This window comes from Coffea arabica, chromosome 5c (genome assembly GCF_036785885.1).
Source record: "Coffea arabica cultivar ET-39 chromosome 5c, Coffea Arabica ET-39 HiFi, whole genome shotgun sequence".
Classification (NCBI taxonomy): Eukaryota; Viridiplantae; Streptophyta; class Magnoliopsida; order Gentianales; family Rubiaceae; genus Coffea; species Coffea arabica.
This window is the reverse complement of record NC_092319.1, coordinates 41200723-41225894: the sequence shown is the minus strand read 5'-3', so window position 1 is coordinate 41225894 and position 25172 is coordinate 41200723. Positions and strand designations below refer to the sequence as shown.

The 25172-nt window shown below is 35.6% G+C and overlaps 4 protein-coding genes and 1 pseudogene across 4 annotated transcripts; 4 read left to right on the top strand and 1 right to left on the bottom strand.

The window, feature by feature from the left end:
* The first annotated feature begins 581 nt into the window (after positions 1-581).
* LOC113690232 (anthocyanidin 3-O-glucosyltransferase 2-like) lies at positions 582-2651 on the top strand. The gene is made up of 2 exons (XM_072050938.1): positions 582-728; positions 968-2651. Exon 2 carries the CDS (start codon positions 988-990, stop codon positions 2419-2421), a length of 1434 nt encoding a protein of 477 aa, XP_071907039.1. The 5' UTR covers positions 582-728; positions 968-987; the 3' UTR covers positions 2422-2651.
* A 1440-nt stretch (positions 2652-4091) lies between these two features.
* LOC113690273 (anthocyanidin 3-O-glucosyltransferase 2-like) lies at positions 4092-6149 on the top strand. Its single transcript, XM_072050937.1, has one exon. It carries the CDS (start codon positions 4287-4289, stop codon positions 5775-5777), a length of 1491 nt encoding a protein of 496 aa, XP_071907038.1. The 5' UTR covers positions 4092-4286; the 3' UTR covers positions 5778-6149.
* A 6348-nt stretch (positions 6150-12497) lies between these two features.
* LOC140007749 (UDP-glucose flavonoid 3-O-glucosyltransferase 6-like) lies at positions 12498-14321 on the top strand. Its single transcript, XM_072050936.1, has 2 exons — positions 12498-12944; positions 13148-14321. Exons 1-2 carry the CDS (start codon positions 12934-12936, stop codon positions 13989-13991), a joined length of 855 nt encoding a protein of 284 aa, XP_071907037.1. The 5' UTR covers positions 12498-12933; the 3' UTR covers positions 13992-14321.
* A 1123-nt stretch (positions 14322-15444) lies between these two features.
* Positions 15445-16296, bottom strand: LOC140007355 (uncharacterized). The gene has a single exon (XM_072050094.1). It carries the CDS (start codon positions 16294-16296, stop codon positions 15445-15447), a length of 852 nt encoding a protein of 283 aa, XP_071906195.1.
* A 4362-nt stretch (positions 16297-20658) lies between these two features.
* On the top strand, positions 20659-22280 carry LOC140007354 (anthocyanidin 3-O-glucosyltransferase 2-like; annotated as a pseudogene).
* Positions 22281-25172: the final 2892 nt, after the last annotated feature.

The window sequence follows — 25172 nt, the reverse complement described above, 5'->3', positions numbered from 1 at the left end:
AAATACAATAGTTCTTCTAACATTTTCTCATTCTGGCATTCGCCTTTAGAAAATGTAGGTAAGAACAAAATGAAGAGAAAGGAGGGACTTAAATTGTGTCTTTTAAGTTTTAACTTTTTTTTTTAAAAAAAATAATCCTGGAATTCATAAGAAAATAGAATGTTAGGGTTTAATATTAATGAAAAAATACCGATAGATAATTTTCAAGATCTCTTACTTATATTTTCTCCGCTCGAACCATCTAATCCATCCCTCCCCAAACAAGAGACCCCTAAAAACCTAATGCCTCATCCCTAGATATGTCTTTATGTTTATACATACAATTTTGTACAGGTTGTGTTTAGAGTAAGAAAAAGATAGCATATTTTATATAATCAGTTGGCGCTCAAATTACCACTCTCATTATTTCAAGTCTCAATCTCACATCACTTGCAGATAAGACTCAAACAGCCCATTACACCGCCCAATAGCACAAAAAAAATATACCATTTCACTTTCTTGAGGACTTCTTGTTTGATTTTGTTAGTTTTATTTCATTATAACCAATTCCGCACCACTTTTATTTGTATTCAAATTGTCTTTCACTTTCTATTAGAGATAAAGAATTGCGAAAGAGACAAGGTTAGGAGCGACGACAGCAAAAATAATCCTGGCCCCATATTCATTGCAATTAGTGGGCAAGCATTTGGCTGCCTATAGACTATATTAAATAGTAGAATTGCATGAAGGTATGGTATTAATTTTTTATGTTGTTCTTTAAGATTTTTGTTATTGTCCTCATTCAATCTTGGTTACACCAAACGTATCAAAAAGAAAAAATTTGTGACAAAATGCAATTACTTTTACTCTTTTTCTTTTTGTGTAATCATTTTTTTATTTGCCACTAGTCTATATAATTGAGATGATGCAGACTCCTGCAAAGTTACTAAAAATTGCACATAATTTTTCTTGATTATTGATTATTCAGCCCTGTTTACAAGTCTAGTAATGGAGAAATCTGTGCTAGTGTTCAATGCTGCACCATATATGGGCCATTTGGCACAATCCGTCCAATTAGCCAAGCTCATGCTTGAGAAAAGCAATCAACTCTCAGTTTTGTTTCTAGTCATGAAGGTGCCCGTTGATGCTGAAGGCACCATCAAAGTCCAGAACATCATAAGCGGCTGCAATGTCGAACGCCTCCGCTTCCACCATCTTCCGACGCCGGAAAACACCGATAACTGGTCATCAAATAAAGGGCTGTTCATAAATCAGCTAGTAGAGTGCCAGAAACCTCATGTCAGAGAAATTGCCTCGAAAATCGAAGGTCTCTCTGGCTTCATACTTGACGCAACCACCTCCACTTTGAGTGATGTAGCTGAGGAATTTCGGGTGCCTAGCTACATCTTTTTCACGTCTAGTGCTGCTTCTTTTGGGCTTATGCTACATGTCCAATCCCTCCAGGATGAGCATAACCAAGATACATTTGAACTGCTCAAAACAAGTCAGGAATTGATACTGCCTTCTTTTGTTCAACCGGTTCCGATCACTGTCCTACCAACTGTCATCACTGATAAGCTGCTGTGGTCATCAAGGATGCACAAGTTAATCCAGTACTGGAGAAAGCCCAAGGGATTGATTATCAACACATTTTCCGAGCTGGAAGATTTTGCTCTCGATTCTTTCGTGAAAGATTCAGCTTATGGCAAGACAGGACTTCCACGAATTTATCCCATTGGGCCTGTTCTAAACAGGTCTGAAACAAAGATTAAAAGCCATTCAGAAATAATTGAATGGCTAGATAATCAGCCACCGAATTCAGTGGTGCTTGTCAGCTTTGGAAGTTTGGGAAGTTTTGATTTAGATCAAGTGAAAGAGATTGCCAGTGGGTTGGAGCAGAGCGGACACAGGTTCCTCTGGGTTCTGAGGCGGCCCTCCGCAGAGAAAGGAGGGTTTCCTAGGGAGTATGAGAATCTTGAACTTGTGCTGCCCAAAGGGTTCTTGGATCGAACGGCTTCCATTGGAAAAGTTGTTGGTTGGGTGCCACAATTGGCTGTATTGTCACACTCTGCTGTGGGAGGATTTGTGTCACATTGCGGGTGGAATTCTATATTGGAGAGTATTTGGTGCGGCGTGCCAATTGCTACATGGCCTTTGGCTGCAGAGCAACAGTTGAATGCATTCCACCTGGTAAAAGAGTTGGGAATAGCTGTGGAGATTAGCCTGGATTACAATGAAGCAAAGGAGCATCAAGAACTGGTGAGGGCAGAGCAAATTGAGAAAGGTGTGAGGGAAGTCTTGGGCAGTGAGAATGAAGTGAGGAAAAGGGTCAAAGAAATCAGTGAGAAAAGCAGGGCAGCTGTGCAGGATGGTGGATCATCTCATTTGTGCTTTGAGAATCTCGTGAAGACCATTTGCAGCGGCTCCCATGGTGGGAGATGAAAGCGTGGTATAGTCAAAGAGTAAACGCCAAGGTTGATGTCAAGGAGCTTGAAGGCGTGCCAAATGTGGTCTGTCAAATACTTCAGGTGGGAATCAACTGAAGAGATGAGAGCAACCTCATCGAATTTTAGAGGCATATCCAAAGGCTTTGCTTTTTTTTTTCTTTTTTTTTTTTCCTTGGTAGGATCAGAAACTATTTGGTTCATTTTGATTACAGTAAAATTTTTGTATGTAGTACTGTTTTTTTTTCTTCAGGGATAACGACAGTGATAGTAGGACAAAAATATACAGCACAGTGCCTATACCCAAGGATTCAGTGCTAGCGGGAAAAATCATCGTGTGACATTATAGGCCGAAACGCTTCGTTTTCTAAAGTTTTGAACTCATCCCACTTTAGTCTAATTGTTAGTAAAATGTGCCAAAGTACTATGATGCCTGCCATAATCTGTTAATAGAAGATTGCAATTATAGTTAATAGATAATTATGATTAATTGTTTCTTTTTTATTTGAGGATTTAAAATAATTGCTTCTTTTTTATTTTTCTTTCAATTTATCTAATTTTTAATATTCATTTTTAAGATTTAAAATAATTATTGATTCAAAACTATTTATGGAAGCAAAGATATGAGTTTTATAAAATAATAAGCAAAAATTTTTTTCTATTTTTTTGGATTACTTGAAGGTTAATAAATAAAAATATGTTCTTTTTTTAATGCAATATGGTCTCAAAAAGGGCATTTTCGGCATTAAGGGGATTTTTGTTAAATGTTTGACCATTCAAAGGGTGAGACCGTTATTTGGACAAATTACAGGGATTCATTGGTAATATGATCAAACCTCAGGGGAGATAAATGTAATTAACCCAAAATTTTAACTCCACTTTCTTTCTAAAAATTAAAATCTTCCTCGTTACTTCCATAGGAGAAAGACCAAATCTGATCTTTCCCATGGGAGGGAGCACTCTCTTTAGTTTTTAGTTTCTCTTGTTTAAATAAATTCTCTTTTAAGATTTTTCGGTGAGAGATTTTTCTCTCCTAAGATTTTCTAGTGAGAGTTTCTTCCTTTCTAAATTATACTAAGGAGAGTTTTATTCTCTCTTAGATTTTTTCTTGTGAGAGTTTTTTGAATATTTATCTTTTTTTTTGTGAAATTTGAGATTTTGTAGATCTAGAATCTAGTTTTTTAGATCTGCAATTTCTCCATTATTGTCAATTTTAAATATCTCTTTGAATTTGAACCAATTTAAATTAGACCTGATTGTCTCCAGACATACACAGATATATTGGATTACAGTGATTCATGCATATGAAAGATATACAGGAGTATCATTATTATCTTTGTTTGTATTGATTTTTTAAATTTATGGTATCTATTGATTTCAGATCTATATGTATTATATCATATTTATTTAATGTATTTTCTGCCATTAGCGTAGATTTGTTGAATGAAATGATTTTTTTCTATAAAAAAATTGTAATTCCCATGAAAAGTTGGTGATCTAATTCAAATTGTCTTACACTACTTCCAATTCCAAAGAATTGTGAAAGAGACAAGGCTCGGCGTTACGACAGCAAAAATAACCTTGGCCACATATTCATTCCCACCACTGAGCAAGCGTTGACTACCTATACTACATGGTTGAATTAGGTTTTGTGTTAAATTTTTATGTTGTTTTGTAAGATTTTTCTTATTGTCCTCATCCAATTTTGGTTTCAACAAACTTACCAACGGCTTGTGTGAAAAAGCACTAAATCATAAAAAGATAAAGTGTATTTTGCCCATTTTTTTATTCGCCACTAGTCTATATAATTGAGATGATGCAGAGTATCGGTTACTAAAAATTGCACAAAAATTTTCTTGATTAATGATTATTCAGCTCTGTTACAAGTCTAGAATGGAGAAATCTGTGCTAGTGTTCATTGCTGCACCGGTAATGGGCCATTTGGCACAATCCGTCCAATTAGCCAAGCTCATGCTTGAGAAAAACAATCAACTCTCAGTTCTAGTTCTAGTCATGAAGGTGCCCATTGATCCTGAAGGCACCATCAAAGTCCAGAACATCATAAGCGGCTGCAGTGTCGAACGCCTCCACTTCCACCATCTTCCGACGCCGGAAAACACCGATAACTGGTCATCAAATAGAGGGTTGTTCATGAATCAACTAGTAGAGTTCCAGAAACCTCATGTCAGAGGAATTGCCTCGAAAATCGAAGGTCTCTCTGGCTTCATACTCGACTTTGGCACCGCAACTTCGATTGATGTAGCTGAGGAATTTCAGGTTCCTAGCTACATCTTTTGCACTTCTGGTGCTGCATATTTTGGTCTTATGCTCCATGTTCAATCCCTGCAGGATGATCATAATCAGGATACTATTGAATTGTTCAAAACGAGTGAAGAATTGATTGTACCTTCTTTTGTTCAACCCGTTCCGATCAGCGTGCTGCCAACTGCCACAACTGATAAGCTACAGTGGTCAGTGAGGATGCGCAGGTACCAATATTACAGAAAGCCAAAGGGCGTGATCATGAACACATTTTCCGAGCTCGAAGATCATGCTCTCAATTCTTTCTTGAAAGATTCAGCTTATGGCAAGTCAGGACTACCACAAATTTATCCTGTTGGGCCTATTCTAAACAGGTCCGAAATGAATTTAAAAAACCATTCACAAATAAGTGAATGGCTGGATAAACAGCCACAGAATTCAGTGGTACTTGTCAGCTTTGGAAGTTTGGGAAGTTTTGATTTAGATCAAGTGAAAGAGATTGCTAGTGGGCTGGAGCAGAGCGGGCACAGGTTCCTTTGGGTTCTGAGGCGGCCTCCAACAGAGAAAGGAGGATTTCCTGCTGAGTATGAGAATGTTGAGCTTGTGCTGCCCAAAGGGTTTTTGGATCGAACGGCTTCCATTGGAAAAGTTGTTGGTTGGGTGCCACAATTGGCTGTATTATCACACCCTGCTGTGGGAGGATTTGTGTCACATTGCGGGTGGAATTCTATATTAGAGAGTATATGGTGTGGTGTGCCAATTGCTACATGGCCTTTGGCTGCAGAGCAACAGTTGAATGCATTCCAATTGGTCAAAGAGTTGGGAATAGCTGTGGAGATTAGCTTGGATTACAATGAGGCAAAGGAGCATCAAGAATTGGTGAGAGCAGAGGAAATTGGGAAAGGAGTAAGGGACCTCATGGATGGTAAGAATGAAATGAGGAAAAGGGTCAAAGAGTTTAGTGAGAAAAGCAGGGCAGCTGTGCAGGAAAATGGATCATCTCATCTGTGCTTCGAGAATCTTGTACAGACCATTTGCAGCGGATCCCACAAATGGAGAGGTGAAGGCGCGGTTTCGAATGCCAAAATTTAAACACCACAGTTGATTTTAAAGTGCCTGAAGGCGTGCTGAAATTCGTCTATCAAATACTTTAGACGAGAATCAATTGAAGCGATTAAAACATCCTTATAGAACTTTAGAGGCATATCCGAAGGCATCATTTCTTCTCATGCTCAATGGGAAGCGTGATCACAATTATTGTTTTTTTTTTTTCGACAGTCTGAATTGACTTTTACCGAAATTATAAACCTAATCCCAGAACAGTGATCACAATTATTGTTTAGGATGAAAATATTTTTGCGTAGTTGTATTCCTTGTACCTTAGAGATTAACTAGTTTCCTTATACCTGAGAGATTAACTAGTTTCTTTTTGGGTATGATTAGAAATTAATTAGTTGATTCTTACTCAGATTGCAAAAGAATCATGCTCGCGAGCTGAGTCGGTCAAAACTTGATTCGAACTTGGTCAATATCGAATTTGAGTCATGTTCAAGCCGATCAAATCGAAGTATCGAATTCGAATTGAATATAGAAAAATTCAACTCGTTAACTCGTGAATTAACTCAAATATATATATATATATATATATATCTCTAATATTTTTATTTTTATTAAAAAATGAAATGATTAATTTATTTATTTTTTAAAAATTAAAATAATTATTTATATATATTTTTAAGGTCGAATAGGTTAGTGTTCGAGTTTAACTAGAACTGAATTTGAGGTTGAACTCGAGTTCGACTTTTATATCGAAAGTTCAATGAGTTTGAGTTCGAATTCATGTTTGGTAAATTTGTGGCCTCTTTTAGAGTTCCCTTGAACTAAAAGGGCAAAAAGGATATATTTATCTTTAAAGCAAGTTGATGTAGGCTGGTATGGACCACATACAATAAAGGGTTAATTACATTTACCTCCCCTGAAGTTTGATCAAATAATGAATCGATCCCTGAGATTTGATTAAATAACAAAAAGGTCCCTCAACCGTTAGTCTTTGCCGTTGACTGTTAGGGTTAATTACATTTACCCCCTTGAGATTTGATCAAATAACGAATCGATCCCTAAAATTTGACCAAATAACAGATTCCTCCCCCACACTAACTTCTGTCACTTATATGTAATGGAAATAGTCAAAAATCTAAATAACCCTTATTGATTTCCATCAAATTTTTAAGGATTAATTACATCTATCTCCCTTGTGGTTTGACCAAACTATTTTTAAATCCCTGTGGTGTGGTAATAGGGCTGCAAACGAGTCGAGCCGAGTCGAGTTTTGAACTAATCGAGCCGAGCCTCGACTAAATTTTACCAAGCTCGAGCTCGAAAAAAATAAAAAAAAATATTTTATTTTTTAAAAAAATAAATAAAATAATATTTTTTTCTGAATAAATAATAAAATATTAAGGATATATACGTAATTTCACTATGAAAAAAAAATAAAAAATATATATATAATATACGTAATTTTATTATTAAATAAAAATAAAAATAAAAAAATATATATATATATTCAAGCTCGCGAGCCGGCTCGCGAGCTAACGAGCTTAATATTCTGAGCTCGAGCTCGATTAATATCGAGCTCGACTCGAGCTTGACTCGAGCCGCTCGCGAGCGGCTCGATTCGTTTGCAGCCCTATGTGGTAATATTACATGTACCTCCTTTTTAAGTAATCTCGTCAAAGACACTTAAATAGAAGTAATAAAATATCATATTTACCCTCTTTGTAAAACTTGTAGTTAGAGAAAACTTACCGTTAAAAAATCGAAGGTGGTTTCAATAATAACGAACTAAACTAAGAGTTTATTACTTACATAAAACAGTTTTTAACCAGTATAAAAGAAAAAAACCAAGCATGTAAAAATCAAACTTGATAAAATATGCGCATAAAGGAACAAAAGAAAGAAAATGAAGAAAGAAGAAAAGCTTAGAAAACAAAAAAGAAATTAAAATGTGAAAAGCAAAGAAAGGAATGGAAAAAAAAAAAGTAGAGTGAAAAAAGGAAACCGACAATTGAGCGATGAAAGAAAATTTATAGAAGCAATGTAAAGGTTCACTCAATCCACCACAAAAATGAGACGAACATGATTTTAAAAAATGAGACCATTACCAGATTCTCAAATATCCTTTGACTACTTAATCGGCCATGACAAAATGCTTTGTGTAGAAAAGCCTTCTGCTAGTTTGGTTTTACAATGGGTTACTAATAAATAGAGTAAAATGTCAATAGAAATCTGGTACTTCATTTATATAATATAGGAAAAGTATAAGGAGCTGGTACATTATGAAAAGAAAAAATGTGTACTACATTTTCAACCCTCTTATTCGCTAGAAATTTTAAATTTACTTTATCTTTTAAATAAATTATTTTTTGAAAAAATAGGTACTTTGTTCATATAATTGAGAAAAGTCGTAAAGCACTGGTATTTTATGGGATAATGGGTATTACCCCATGTAATCCAAAATTTGTCATACTATTTCACCAAATTACAAAATACGTGTATGGCAAATTTTGCATTACAAGGTCTTTCAAAATTTACTCTGATTTTATCTGTTAAATAAATTAATAATTTGTTGGATTCAAAATTTTATCTGTTAACCAAAATTTTTTTCTGAAAACACAAAAATCGATAGGTCAAAAATTTGATGGAAATCAATAAGGGTTATTCAGACTTTTGGCTATTTCCATTACATATAAGTGACAGAAGTTAGTGTGGGGGAGGAATCTGTTATTTGGTCAAATTTTAGGGATCGATTCATTATTTGGTCAAATCTCAGGGGGGGTAAATATAATTAACCCTAACAGTCAACGGCAAAGACTAACGGTTGAGGGACCTTTTTGTTATTTGGTCAAATCTCAGGGATCGATTCATTATTTGGTCAAATCTTAAGGGAGGTAAATGTAATTAACCCTACAATAAACTATGGTTGCCGTATTGAAAGTGCAAATGCCCTTGGTCTGTCAAATATTTAAGAAATAGAATAAGGTCTGTACCAACTCTCTTATTTGTCTAAGGATTGTTTATTATTGTAATCGAATCAGTCTTTTAGTATTTTCAATTTCGAAGATGCACATCTTGAAAATGAAATCCTTACTTGTTTTACTTGAGTTTTGTACTTAGAAAAATTGTGTAGACTATGAGCTACTCGTGTTCAGAGAATTGTTTTAGAGGCAAAACAAAGTTGGCTATCCTCAACCATCCATTAATTTGGCCCTGTTTCGCACTTACTGTTTTGGAGCGTTACGTGCACAGGTCCTTCTAGTATTTGATAGTGCATAATTTTGAAATTTAAAGGGATAATTACAGAAACCTCCCTTGAGGTTTTTGATAATTCCACCCAGTCCTCCTTAGGTTTAAAAAATTTCACTTACCTCTCTTGGCATAGTAAAATACCTATAATTCCCTCCACTTGATAGACAATTTTAAATTTAAGGCAATAAATTTACAAAACCCAAAAACATATATTCTTTTCTATCTCCTGTCTATTTTCGCTCCTCTTTTTTCTACCTCTTTTTATTATCTTCAAATTTGTGGATATTAGCAAATTGAAGTTGCAAAATTAACAAAGAGAGTGGATTATGTGTTGAATTAGAAGAAAATAAAGAAACTCGCAGTGATAGATAAATAAATAATGAAATTGATGATATAAATAGGAAGAAGAATTAAAGATGTGGAATTTATAATATTTTGTTTGTTGTCAAGAAAAACTTTTATATAATATCAATAATTACATAAGAATTTCTTTCATTGGATTAGAACTTTTTTTATTATGATTTTATTGTGGAGGTAGAATTTATTCTCTACTTTTGAGATATTAATATTTTTAAAACTATATTAGGGTTGTAGTGGCGATTATAGGTCTGATTAGCTTATATTGAAAAGGTATTGGAGCATTGATATTTAATTTTGGGGTATAAAATTAATTGTCAATGGAGTTTTTATGTGTGTATGTGTTTTTTTTACATGGCAAATATTGATATTGTACATACAATTTGGGATTTTTTGGACAACTACTTGATTTTAGAATTTATACGTGAATGGTTGTTAGGGATTGGGCTTGTTGATTTATGCTAAGTATGAAGAAAATAATTGAGTATACTATATTATTCTTTCTTAGTTTTGTACAAAACGGCAATTTAGGATTTTTGTAAGGAAATCTATCTTGTTGAACCTATATTGTCACTAAACAGTAAAAGTAGGGGGAGGTATATGTAATTTTTAATATCTGAAGGGAGCTCTTTGTAATTGTTAAAAACCTCAAGGGAGGTTTGTGAAATTATCCCAACTTTAAATATACATCAGTGCTTACTTAGTTTGAATTTATGATAATACAGCAATTTAACAAGGTCCCGTTTGATTGCAAATTTTAAGGGATTTTTTTGAAAAATATTCTCTTTACACATTTTTCAATGATCAACATCACTTAGACAAAGTGCAACAATAGTAATTTTGCAGGCTAAATTAAGTAGTTCCTGACGTTGGTTTTACTTTTCAGCATTTGGGTAATCAATTACGCAAGCAAGGAGTGTTTGGAGATTTATATGGCAAACACTCTAAATTTCAACTGTAAATGAGGAAGTGAGGAAGTAATCAAATTCAACTTACAATTCCCACGAAAGAGAGTGATCTTTTCCAAATTGTCTACCGCTGTCTGTGGAGAGGAGTAAGCCGGCGTCCTTGACCCAAGGCGGGAGAGAACCTGAAGTTAAGACGAGCAAAGATAATCTTGGCCACACCTTCCAATGCCAAATATTGATTGTGATTTGCGTAAGATTTGGTTGACCGCAATGAACACTGATTAGTTCCTGCATTACGTATTCACTCCAATTGATTGATTAGTTAGATAGACATTTTTTATTGGAGAAATGGCCAACATATATAGTCCTTCACCTTTTTTTCCTGAAGTTAATTTGGTCTTTAACTTTTATTATTTGTTTGACAAAAGTTTAGGAGTAGGTGATATTTACTAAGTTCAAGATATGTCACTAGACGACTTACCATAATTCTTATAAATCACCTATCGATGATCCTTTTTTGATAAAAAGAAAATTTATTAATAAATTATTGAAAATCGTCTAACATAATTTGATCTACATCACTATTCTAAAGGCAGATTAAACATGCATTAGAAAGTATAGATCTGCAATTTAATAGACATAACAGATTTCAAAAATTATGAATAAATTTGAAAAATACAAGAAATTTCAAGTTTTCTTTTAACAGATAAATCGTTACAGCTCCCTTCTGTAAATGTTGTAATCGCCAAATCTATTAATCGATAGTTTTAAACTCTAGTAGTGAGGATAAAGCCCGTCAAAATATGTCCAAGATCCAAAAAAAATTTCAGATCTAACATCCAAATCTGAAATAAATTCAGATCTAACAACAACAAAAAACACAAAAATCTCCATAGGAATCTCAAGAAGAATAGAAAATTCTCACTAAGAATCCTTAGGAGAAACAGAAAACGCTGGCTAAGAAAACATAGAAGAGACTTTATTAGAAAAAAAAAGAAAAGAAAATGAGATCCATGGGAGTGATCTCCATCTCTAAGAAAAGGCTTTTGAAAAGATGAAGTAGTAGAGAGAAATTGAAGAAAATAAGAGGTAGAGAGCGCTACGCAACGATGGTCCTTTAACTGGTAGCGATATTCAAAGCAAAATGCATTCAACACAAGAGCCAAGTTATTACCAATTCATCCACAACATATTGACAATTAGTTAGACATGCCATGTATATATTTGTTAGAATATTCCTTTGTGTTGAAACATATGTTGCAATAGTAGATTCCTCTAATCTTTCTCTTTTTTTCTCATTGAGGAAGCACAAAATAGGGGTTGTCACAATCTAGATTTAAATGGGAACCGAATCGGCATTTTATTGAATTGGTATTAGATCCAAATTTTGAGAACTGAAACCATAATCATGACTAAATTTTCCGATTTAAGTTTCCCAAAAGTTTGAATCGGAACCAAAACCAGTGGTTTAAGTGCCGTTCAAACTATCTAAAAAAATATTTACTTATTTGGTCAGTTTAGAATTCAATATCAATAGTCAACACCTAACACCACCGGTCCCAATCTTAGTCCAATAATTTGTTCCCATCTCATTAGTAAGTTTAAACCCATGACTAATTTATTTTCAAGACAATCCAATCTAATTAACAATGAGGTATTTTTTTATATAAAAATCTCATCATTTTTTCTTTGACCTTGCACATGATAATACAATAAAGTTCTTATTTTTTTTCTACATTTATTGCCATATTTTCTTAGAATCAAAATTTTAACAGCAAGTGTTTAAGTATGACTAGAAGAATTAGAACCATAATCGAAAGAAATCGAAATCAAATCATACCGAAATTGGAGGTTTAAGAACCGTGACGGTCCATATAAGGACCGATTCAAGTTCCATCTTTCAACAAAAATCAAAACCGTCCGTAACCGGTGGTTTTGAAACTGTGGCCATGTCTAGCACAAAACCACATTAGACATGAGCAGTTTCCATATAAACGGGATGGGATGGGAAGGAATATTGCTCAAACCTTTGTTGAGTGTATCCGGAAAGCACTTGGGATCCTCGGTGACATGTTTTCTATACCAATCCAATGCCACTTATAATATTGTGCCAAGTGTCCTGTTATTATTTACACTTGTGTTAAACCAAACCAAGTTGTATTATTAAAAAATTAAAGTGTAAATAATAACGGGACACTTGGCGCAATACTATAGGTGACATTGAATTGGCATAGAAAAACATGTCACCGAGGATCCCAAGTGATCCGGAAAGCTGCATTTAGCCTCTTCTTTTTAGTGTCCAATGGACAAACCTGTGCTGGTGGCCACTGTTGCACCTTTAATTGGCCATTTGACACAATCTATACAATTGGCCAAACTGATACTTGAGAAAAACAATCAACTCTCAATTTCACTTCTGGTCATTAAGGTGCCTATTGATCCCCAAGGCACCAACAAAATCCAAACCTTCATCGACGGCTGCAATGTCGAACGCCTCCATTTCCACCATCTCCCCCAACCAGAAAACACAGATAGCTGGACATCCCATAGAGGGCTGTTCGTAAATCAGCTACTAGAATTTCAGAAACTTCATGTCAGAGAATACGTCTCTAAAATCAAAGGTCTTTGTGGATTCTTACTTGATGTGATGACCACAACCATGATTGATGTAGCTGATGAATTTCAGGTTCCTAGCTATATTTTTTGCACTTCTGGTGCTGCTTTTATTGGTCTTATGCTCTATGTCCAATCCCTCCAAGATGATCATAACCAAGATACAATTGAATTGTTCAAAACAAGTAAAGAATTGATTGCACCTTGTTTTCTTCAACCAATTCCTGTCAGCGTCCTGCCTATTATCATAACTGACAAGCTACAATGGTCAATTAGGATGCACAAGTGGGCACAACAGTACAGAAGGGCCAAGGGCATCATAGTGAACACATTCGCCGCGCTTGAAGATTATGCTCTCAAATCTTTCTTGAAAGGTTCAGCTTATGGAAAGTCGGGGGTTCCACAAATCTATCCCATCGGACCAATTCTGAACAGGTTCGAATCAAAAATTAAAAACCGATCAGAAATAATGGAATGGCTGGATAATCAGCCAGCCAAATCAGTGGTTCTTCTGAGCTTTGGAAGTTTAGGAAGCTTCCAATTGGATCAAGTGAAGGAAATAGCCAATGGGTTGGAGCAAAGCGGCCAAAGGTTCCTTTGGGTTCTGAGGCAACCCCCAAAAGAGAAAGGAGGATTTCCTACTGAGTATGAGAATGTGGAGCTTGTGCTGCCTGAAGGGTTTTTGGATCGAACGGCTTCGATTGGAAAAGTTGTTGGTTGGGTGCCACAATTGGCTGTATTGTCACACTTTGCTGTGGGAGGATTTGTGTCACATTGTGGGTGGAATTCTATATTGGAGAGTATATGGTGTGGTGTGCCAATTGCGACATGGCCTTTGGCTGCAGAGCAAGAGTTGAATGCATTCCAATTGGTCAAAGAGTTGGGAATAGCTGTGGAGATTAGCTTGGATTACAATGAAGCAATGCAGCATCAATTGGTGAAAGCAGAGCAAATTGGGAAAAGAGTAAGGCAACTCATGGATGGTGAGAATGAAGTAAGGAAAAGGGTTCAAGAAATCAGTGGGAAAAGCAGGGCAGCTGTGCAGGAAGGTGGATCATCTCATTTGTGCTTTGAGAATCTCATGCAGACCATATGCAGAATCTTCCAGAATGGGTCCTAGGTTCCCAGCTAAGACCCTTAAATCCTACCAATTTTGTTTCATAATGTGCTCTATGATCTTTCAAGAAAGTATGGAAAAAATAATGGTGTTGGACTTGAAGAATTAACTGCATCATTATGGTCCTTTCTTTAATTATTTAGTTCCGAGAATGTGAGACAGGATTTGGTTTTTCAAGAGCTTTTGGACAGTGGATCTTCACTTGTAGTCAATTTCCAAAGGGATTGTTTAATTGATTTAGATTTTTCTTGTTTTTTTGAAAACGAAGCATGAACTCTTGTAATAAAATAGTCCTAAATCTTGTAATGCACAGATCTGGTTTCTAATGTTCTACATTTTATTGCTTTTTTGTTATGCAAGTGAGAACAAGTATTTGGACATTACACCAGTAGCATTCTGATTGGTGCCTACTAAATCCAATGAAACGGAGCTACCGTTTTCATGTTCCATGGTTGGTGCTAGGATCAAATTCTATCAAATTGCGACAAAGCAGCTATTTCTTTGTAAAAGAACCTAAGTAAAATTAGAAATAAGGCATATTAGTCCTTTCCAATAGTTTTGATCAAGTATTCAATACTTGACTACTTTGACCAACTCAAAAATGATAGCACTATCCCTCTCATAATCTACCATTTTTTTTTTTTGGTAAGTGAGAAGACTTGAACTCAAAATCTCTTACTTACAATCCAACCCAACTCTCCCTTTCTTTCCCACCCCCTTCTACTAATGTACGTAAATTTAAAGAATAAAAACCTACTCTTTAACAAATAACTAGCTTAATACTATGTTTACAAAATCTGGCTGATTTTATTTTTGTTGTTAATATTGTCATCAACAATATTTTTGAACTTAAAGTCTAATAAAGCAAAGAATATATATGGAAATGGATACTAGTCCAACAATAATAAGAAAAAGAAAATCCTATGGCAAATTAATAAAAGAGGGTGTCTTTGATTTGATCAATTTTATATTCTCGTGTTCATTACCATATAGAGAAGATGGTAAGTTTTGCAAGCTAGAAATTATTTGAAATGTAAACACGTAGAATGTGCATTAACCACTAGTTGTATTATTAATATGGATATGTTCATTCATACGCTAACTTTTATTTTAGACACTTGTACCATACAAAGCTATCAAAATATTCCAAATCAACCAATAAAATCATAGTTGAAGAAATTAAAGTAGACAAGACGCACGAATTCACTGACTTCCTTGGGATTCCTAAGCAATATGAAATAAAGATGGACTAGTCGATAGGGGCATAATGTGCACTACACTCTTTAATAGTTCACTACGTCATGGTAATTTGAAATAAAATGTTAATTTTTGGGTAGAAATGGTTTAAAGTAAACTTTTGACATGCAACATGGCAAATAATTGATAACTTTAGATTGTAAACCGTCAAATTGAATGTTAAGGATGCGAAGTGAGAATCAATGAAAGTAGAACATATTCAAATACTGTGCTGCTCCTGCAGGCAGCCAAACGACGCCGTTACAGCTACACTTGCATGGCCCTTACAGCTTAATACCCTAAGCAAATCCCAAGAGCCGGACCATCTCCGATCTTGCGGCCGGTTGACAATGGCCTTCTCGCGGGACTCCAATGACGTAAACAAACTTCCGGGACTCTGCCGCACTTGCCGGCTCTTTATATCTTGATAAGCCATCTCCGGTGGAAACTTCACAGGCCCAAACATCATGTACCACCTTGGTCTTGCAGTCTTTTCTTTCATCCCAGTTGCATTAAAACCTTTGTTCGAACTTCTCGTCGACGAGCTCCGCTCAATGTCTAATTTTTGAGCCCTGGCGAAAGCGCCCGCTGCCGAGGGGGAGTTGTACTTGTTTCCATACAACTTTCGGTAGTCTAAAGACCGGCGAGTCCTCATGAACTGATGCTGGTTTCTTCTAGCACTGTTGGACAGGCTGGTTTTTAGGTCACTTAACGACTCGGATCTTCTACGATGGAAGCTTTGTTGTTTCTCATGTCTTGTGAGTTGATGATGCTTGTGGAAATTGTGAACATTGGGCAGACGAGAGGGGTTTTCTTGGTATGGCATAAGCTTACCGCAGAAAATGATGTCTTCTGCATGCGACATCTGGGAGTTTTTGTCGCTCAAGAACTCGAAAAGCTCTGATGGATCAGAAAAGGATGATCTTCTTCGATCTTGGACCTCGATTTCATCCGAGTTTAAGATAAGCCCGCTAAGGGAAAGGGCTTCATCTGCTTCTTCTGTTTCTGCCGCAGCTAGCTGATGGTGATCATCTTGGAGATGAGGAGTTTTGTTCTTGGTATCATCATCCATTTTGGTTGAGAATTGGAGAGTAGTGTAATAAGAAAGGAGAAGGATAAAATGCTTGGTGGACACAAATGATGATTTGCTTGTTCGGGAGGATTTAATAAATATGCATGTCTAGACGACGGATAGGTATAATTTAAGCCGCGTATTAGTCAACTGGGGGAAAAGAAGGGAAAGAACAAGAGGTCAGGACAATGGCTGGATCAAATGCTTCTAGACCAAGATGATATCTAGAACATTTTAATAAAGAAAGAAAAATGTGTTTCAGTTATTTGCAGATATATTTATTGTATGTCCTCTCAGAAAAGAATCTAGGGGAAAAGTTGGTGGATATGCATGCAAAAAAAAGGGTTTGTGTAAATAAATAACTTTATTTGCATTTATTTGGGGGTCAATAAATGTCAATGTTTGTATTTATAGTGTGAAACCTAATATAAAAGAGAAGTGCGTGATTACTAACTATACTAAGTGCTACTTTTGTTTCACGTCAATGTCTTCTAGAATTAACAAGAGAGAGCAAACGGATGGGACGAATACGATACACGCATAAGTTCCTAGTCTTCTAGAACAGTAGCAAAACTTAGCTTGTGCAGTTATAGAAAAAGGAAATCCTGCTTCTAATATAACTAGCGAGGAGGAGGGGGGGGGGGGGGTGTGGGGGGAAACCATTAACCATGCATGTTAGGAGGGTCTTTTTTTTTTTTTTTTTTTTTTAAATTAAAAGGCAGTCTGCAGAAAGCATATGGAAAGTTTTAGTTCAGGCCAGCTCTGGATAAACATTAGTAGAAGATTGATCAATTTTTCATATAAAGGAGTAAAAAAGTTAAGGAGAGAAAATTGGCAGTTAACTTTCTATATATGAAGCTGAATGTTTAATTCAACTTTTCTTATTTAAACCAATTTTTTTATTTTTTGTTATCTAACTTAAAAAAAAAAACACACACACACACACAATGGAGATTGATTCCACAAAACAGCTATTTTGGAGAACTACTAAAGGCTGTAAACGTATTCAAGTACATACAAGAATTAGGCCATAAGAATGTGGACATAATTAAGACCCAAATATACAAATTACACTTTTTTGCATACATTCCATGAATTTTCTCCAACATTGATTTATGATCTATCATGCAATCAATTTTGAACTTTTATGTTTGGTATCACAATGTAATAAAATCCTAATATAGTGAGCTTGTTGGGATTAATTTTGCAAAGGTTAGTGTTGGAGAATGCAGAAGAATTCTCAATTAAAACAACTTACTTTTCGTGAGAGAGATGATTGACTTGAAGATACAAAAACGTACGAATACGAAATTACTAGTTAAGATGGATGTGACATTCTGCAGAGTTTATATGCTGAAGTTTCAACCTAATACGAATTTAAAAACAAAAAAAGATAAAACTTTATGACAGCAAATACATTAGTAGGTGCAAGAATAATAGTTAGGTAACACACCTCTATAACCTTAAGTTGAAGCTCCAAACAAATATAACACTCCCTCTAATTTATTTATATCACTTGAGATTATAGGTCTTGTTTGGGATTGCAGTTCTTTTGCTAAAAAAGTACTTTTATCTTTTAAATACACTTTTACGTGTTTAGTGAGCATCATTCCCACGATTCAGGAGCAAAATTTTGGCCATTAAAGTATTTTTGGTATAAATTCAAAATTGGTGCTTTTAGAACAATTTTTATGTTTAAAAAAATAAAAAATAACTTTAACAATTTTATTATAAAATTTTAACTAAATGGAGAGATAAATATGTTTTAGAAATTCAAACTTATGTATTATCAACTAGAAAAAAGGTACTTATGCAAGTATCTATCCAAACAATACGATCAAACACTTAAGAAATACATTGATAAAATGCTTTACTGTTGAAGTGCTTCTTGATAAGCTATTGCAACTGCGAATGGGTCCTCAAATAATTGAGTATCTACAAATTAGCAGGTGAAATATCTCAAAGATAGGGGCAAAGAGATATGATAATAATAAAAAATAGTCATTAGCAATGATCAGAATCACAGTATGTGTCATTTTCAAACTTTCCTGGGTGTAAATGTATGCTATGGTTGCAAATTTTAAAATTAAATTCAAATGTTGTACTTATGTCATGCATTAGGGATCACATTATTTTCATACTTTTCTGGGTCTAAATAAATGCTATGTTTGCAAAATATAGAATTTAAATTTAAATTTTGTACCTATGCCATGCATCAGGACTGATAATATTATCAATAGGCACTAGCGATAAACAATAGCGTTCAATTTAACCATTGATGCATGCTGCTAACAGCGGGCCTGCACCATGGGAAGAAAAGTAATCAACAATAGACCCACTCCGTCAGCAAAAAAAAAAAAAAAAAAAAAATAGCTCGCTAGCTCTATATGTAACCAGTGATACCAACTGCTAACATCCGTCCGGCCCAAAATGACAGTAAGTGATCATTGGTAATCTTGCAAAACCTTTATGTCTGCATTTGGCAACAAAACATTGTTAACTGAAGCCACTTGAATGCAATGGAAAGAAGAGACAAACAGACTGCACAAGAATATGGCCAACGGCTAAAGAAACCATTAGGATTGGAAGGGTGGATTGTTAGTCTGGATGATTTTACAAACTCTCCCTAAAGAAGTGTGGAGCACCAATTTTGGTTGGAGAATTGTAGTTAAACCATGTCTATTTTCTATTTTCCAATTTCCTACAATATCTGTTTTCCTGTTTAGGAGGCTTCTGAGTCGATATGCGTTTTGATATTTTAAGCCAGAATAGGATTTATTTAGGATATATTCTGATTGGCTGGTTTGGGTGTTCAACTGCGTATCGGTTTTAGTTGTTGCCATGGTTTGCCGTCACGGGTCGTGGTTGCGGTTGTTCCACATCCGTCGCGATATATCGGTTAAATATCGGGTGATACGCAAGTTAGAGCGTATAAAGCTTTTAAAAAAAAATTAGAAAAATTACTAAAAAAAAATACTATAACCAGTACAACTATCAAATTAAATTTGAAAAAACCTATGTTAACATAAATACTAGGTAAGTATTTAAAGAAAGTGATGCTACTCTAATTATTAATTTATAGTATTAAAAGCAAATTTTTTTGTAAATATAGGGGGACATTTGCAACTGATTCATAATTACAGGGGGTACTTTGTAATTAAGCCTAAAACCAATCCCCACATAAAAATATTATCGTCTTCCTTTCCATCCGAAAAAAGGTTCTCATCTTCTCCAATTGATCCACATCTCTTTTTTTCCTGCATCCCTAACTCTACTTTTCCATCCATTTACTATCCTCCTCAAAACCCACTTTCCCACTCTATTTGTGGGTGTTCACCATTGCAATGCTTTTGAAGTTGATTCACCGCAAATCCGACCCGAGTAGCAGCACTTGTAAGACGGATCCGACAACCAGAAAATTTTTTGCAAAATGGCCTCAAGTACAAAAGGTTCTTGGATCTATCAGTAGAGATTGATGAGAAAACTTGATTACCAGCCAGAGTTGGCTTTCTCTGAAGTCTAGGTGATGAAATATTTGTTTAGAATACTCGCTTCTTTAGCAGTTAGGGAGGGAGAATTTGTTGAAACTCGAAGCTAAACTCTCAGCCCTATTTATATCTATGCTGATCGATTGCTTTTGGACTTTGCTTGTGATTGATTTGTCTGCCGTCAGGGACTTTGGTTATTTGACTCACGATTTGACTCGGCCAAACTCAGCGATCTGAGTTGACTCGGTCGATATCGACCGAGTCAACCCGAGTTAACTCCAATCCTGATCAAATGAGTGATTCAGATGTTGGTATCGTACTGATAGCTGCCGTTCCGGTTATGACTCGGGCGAGTCAACTCGGAACCGACCGATATGGCGAACTTGGTTGTTGCTTTGGCTTATTTAAAGGGCTTTACGTTTGTTGTAACCAGCAAACAATAAGAAAGTTTAGTAAAAGAAAGGGTTAATTCCACTTTGTCCCCCCAAACTTTGGACGATTACCCACTTCAGTCCCTAAACTTCAAAATGGGACATTTAAGTCCCTAAAACTTATAAATTGGGACACTTAAGTCCCTAAACTTATAAAATAGGACACTTAAATCCCTAAACTTATAAAATGGGACACTTCGACTACCAACAGCATTCAAGATTCTGTCAACAATTTTCCTTAATTAGAAGGTATTTATAAGTTTAGGCACTTCGACTACCAACATCATTCAAGATTCTGTCAACAATTTTCCTTAATTAGAAGGTATTTATAAGTTTAGGGACTTAAGTGTCCCATTTTGAAGTTTAGGGACTGAAGTGGATAATCGTCCAAAGTTTGGGGGGACAAAGTGAAATTAACCCTAAAAGAAAAGTAGCCTCCCTAGTCCTTTAGTTACTTCATTTCTGGCCTCGGGAAGTTGTTCGTCTTCCTCGTTTGTTCACAACAGCGTTGCAACTTGTTTTCGATATTTGAGGGCCTACAAGAGTTACATTTCTTTCAGGCTCTTCCTTTCTTGAATCTGTTTCCAATTCTTTCTCACCAATGGAGAAAGTTGCACTAGTGATGGTGGTTTCACCTGTAATCGGACATCTAACACAAGCTCTAGAGTTGGCGAAGCTCATGCTTCAAAGAAACAATCAACTATCAATCACAGCCCTTATCATGAAAATGTCAATTGACCCTGAAGGCACCACCAAAATCCAGTCTCTGATCGCTAGCACCAACGTCGAGCGCCTCGACTACCAAGACCTTCCAACTCCGGAAGATACCTCTGACTGGAATCACACACTCTGGCAAGGCTTCTTGCAGCAACTCATTGATTATCAGAAAATTCATGTAAGACGAATAGCCTCAAAAATTAATCATTTATCAGGATTCTTATTAGACTTGTCGTGCATGGCTATGGTTGATGTAGCTGAGGAGCTTGGAGTTCCTACCTACTTATTCTTCACCTGTAGTGCTGCTTTTTTTGGTCTTGTATTACATTTTCAATCCCTTGAAGATGAGGATCAAAAGGAGATACCTGAGCTTGTGAAAGCTGGGATGGACTTCACTGTCCCATGTTTTGCCAACCCGGTACCAATCACAGTGCTACCAAAACTAGCAATCATCAAGGAATATTGGTCAAGCGGGGTCCTGTTATTGGTTCCTTGCATACAGGAGGACAAAAGGCATTATAGTGAACACCTTTGCCGATCTTGAAACTTATGCTATTCAATCATTTTCAATCAAATCTTCTTCCTATGGTAACTCAGGACTGCCACCAATTTATCCTGTTGGGCCAATTCTGAGTAGATCCCAAATCAAGACTCAATCTACAAATGACAATTCAGAACTAATGAATTGGCTGGATTGTCAGCCTGAAAATTCTGTGGTTTTCCTCTGCTTTGGAAGCTCGGGAGCTTTCCAGTCAGATCAAGTGCACGAAATAGCATACGGCATAGAGCAATCTGGGTATAGATTCATTTGGGTTCTTTGTCAGCCACCGGCCAACATTGGAGGATTGGCCAGGGAGTACGAGAATCATGAACATGTCTTGCCAGATGGTTTCTTGAACAGAACGGCTTCAACTGGAAAAGTTGTGGGATGGGTTCCACAATTGGATATTCTGTCACACCCGGCTGTGGGGGTTTCGTGTCACATTGTGGCTGGAATTCAGTATTGGAGAGTATAGTCTGTGGGGTACCCATTGCCACTTGGCCGTTGTACGCAGAGCAATAGCTGAATGCGTTCCAATTGGTCAAAGAGTTAGGAATTGCTGTGGAAGTCAGTCTGGATTACGACCAATCGAACCCAGATGAAGCTTTGGTCAGAGCAGAACGAATTGAGAAAGGAATACAGGAACTCATGGATGTTGACAATAAATTGAGGAAAAGGATCAAAGAATTTAGTGAGAAAAGCCGGCTAGCAATGGAGAAAGGTGGATCGTCTCATTTGGCCTTGGACAATTTTATAGAGTATATCTGCTCTAACCACCATCAAGTATCGCAAGATGAAAAAATTTGAGGATTTTTTCTGTGACCTTATAAATCAAATTAAAACTGTTATGCTCATATTTGTTTACCACATGAAATAGAAGAAGTTATGGTGTATGATTTTATCAATCTCTCCATTTGATTATTTTACCAAATCTTTTTCCAAACGGTTAATTAGTTATGAAAATGAGGAGCAAATATACATTATATTTTGACATAGATTGCGTACATGCCTATAAACCCCAAGAAGTGCTTTACAAAATGGAATTTGTTTGGGGAGCAACTATTGAATGCCCTTCCAATTGGTGAAAGAGTTCAAAATAGTAGTGGAAATTAGATTGGACTAAATGAATTAAGCTAATGTGCATCAACCTTTGGCGAAAGCAGAACAAATAGAGAAAGGGATAAGAGAAGTCTTGGATGGTGAGAATGAAGCAGTAGAGGGGTCGAAGAATTTGGGAAGAAAGTAGGGAAGTTACGGAGGGTGGATTATCTCTAGTGAAACATTACATCTAACTACTATATAAAGACATAAAACTACCTTCGTCAAGAAGTGCCATGTGAACAACTTAAATTGACTTGGCATTCTTTGATTGGTTTGTTATTTTAAACCTGCCTTCACTAACATTTGTTATCTGCAATTGACTACTTGACACGTGTTTTTGGTATATGTTTAACCACGGAGGGCTGGTTTAGGAATATGAGTGCTTGGTTGAAATTAGTGATGTATATGGTGCAAATGCATACAGTTTTCAATAATTTTCTATGGACACATTTAACCCTTACATTAATTTACCACTCATTTAACCATTTCAATTTCAATTAAATGAGCCAGAAAATTGGGAAGACACTCAAACGGCTATCTCACTTTTACAATATGAGTTGAAGCCTTAATTGCCTGCATTCTTCCGTTTGGCTCTTTTTGATTTCTTTGGTTTCAGATTCTTTTGTGTTCCTTGGTCTTTGGTTTCAAGTGAAGAGCATAACCTTGATAAGGCTTTGGAAGTTTTCAGACACAGGTTTCTTTCTTGGAGAGAGTGCCCACAACCAGTATTAATCAACTAGTTACTACCATACAAAGATCTGGCCTCATGTGCACTTTATCCTATCTTCAACTGTAGTTCGTGTTTCACTTCCCATTCTTATAGGGCCCTCACTATCAGCAACTTTTTATGATGCTTTATTATCATTTATTAGCTTTAGTATTTCTTATCAATGCTAAAAAAATTATTAGGAAAGAAATTTTGCATGAGAAATATGCTCTATGAAAATTACCCTTTGATGTTGCATCGGATCGCGAAAAGCCTAAATGTGTCAACAAGAAAAGAAATAGAAAACAAAATGCTGTACAATTGTGGAATTCAATGGTGAGAAAATATTGGCAACGGTGGTATATGTCCACCTAGTGCCAGAAAGAAAGAAGATAATAAATGTAGCTATTTTACTTCTTCAAAGGTCTAAATGACTCTAAAAGTTTCTCGTTTGGTTTTTTAACTTTTAAAGGTGCCTATTACGTCCGTCAACTTGTAAATTTGATTCTAAATAATTGTTCGAGGCTAAATCTAGAGCTTTATTCCCTGGTGTTCAGTTTAATTAATGTCTATTTTGCCACTTTAAGTTTTTAAAAAAGGCATATTAAGCCTTTTTAATAGTTTTGGTTAAGTTTTTAATAATTCACTAATTTACAAAATATAAAATTGTCTATTAGGTACTTAAACTTTTTGTTATTTATTTGGTCCCTAAGGCAAAATCTAATTAAGGCAAATTTCAAAATTTTTCCCACAAAAATTTAGTTTAATGTTAGTGTGGCTCATCCTAAGTTTATAAATTAGCCAAATTTCCCCCACTTTAGTAGTCTAGATAAATATTGAACTTTGACTAGTTCACTATATATGTAAATATATACCCTTACATATAAATATATGTGTGTGCATGCGTACACACACATGGATGTGCACACACACACATGTTTATGTGTGTGTATATACATACGCGTATATGTGTACATATATGTGGATGTCTATATATGTGTATGTATGTGTGTATGTCCGTGCCTGTGTATATTGCTCCCCTACAAAAACTTTAAAACATAAGAACTATGGTTGAGAACGGAAATAGATTTAAAACACATGAACAGTTGAGAAGAGAAAAAGTTGGCATAAACTCTTACAACTAATTAGTTGAAAAGAATACATTAAAACTTCTTTGTGACATACTTTCCTTTGAATTTTTTGAGGAAAAGCAAACGGTTACAGAAAATTTTCATGTTTTAGGCCCATAAGTTTCTTGCTAACCAAGCGTTAAAGAAATGCAAGAAACTTACTTTCTCTCATTTTCCCTCAACTTTCCTTGTCTAACAATTAGCAATAGGTGTGAAAAAAATACTTCTCTGATGACAGTATCATGCACATTTCGACTCCGACCACCCTTATGCATGACGGCGCTGTTTGGTAATAATCCGCGAGAAAGGGTTTACGGTGGGCTGTGAGGGCGTATAGTTCCGCTTTCGGTAGTCACCGGAGAAAGGTATCACAATGGAAAAGAAACTTTTCTTATATATTCACATGAAATTTTTTTTATTGGTTTTAAACCAACTACTAGACATGCCATTGTGGCTGCTTTATTATTATTATTATTATTATTATTATTATTTTGGGGGATGTCACTTAACTCCCAAATAGGATTCAAATTGTAGTGTAAAACAAACGGGGGATGTGTTAAAAAAAATAACGAGGGGTATTACGGTAGTTTCCAAACAAAAACAAAGACGGTGAATCCTGATCCCTAACAACTTTTGTCACTTAACTTCCTAGTAGGATTCAAATTGTAGTGTAAAACAAACGGGGGATATGTTAAAGAAAATAACGAGGGGCAGTTCCAAACAAAAACAAAGACGGTGAATCCTGATCCCTATCAACTTTTG

What these genes read in the sequence shown, in the direction of transcription:
- LOC113690232 (XM_072050938.1), top strand. Translation starts at nt 988, where the DNA reads ATGGAGAAATCTGTGCTAGTGTTCAATGCTGCACCATATATGGGCCAT.
- LOC113690273 (XM_072050937.1), top strand. Translation starts at nt 4,287, where the DNA reads ATGATTATTCAGCTCTGTTACAAGTCTAGAATGGAGAAATCTGTGCTA.
- LOC140007355 (XM_072050094.1), bottom strand. Translation starts at nt 16,296, where the DNA reads ATGGATGATGATACCAAGAACAAAACTCCTCATCTCCAAGATGATCAC.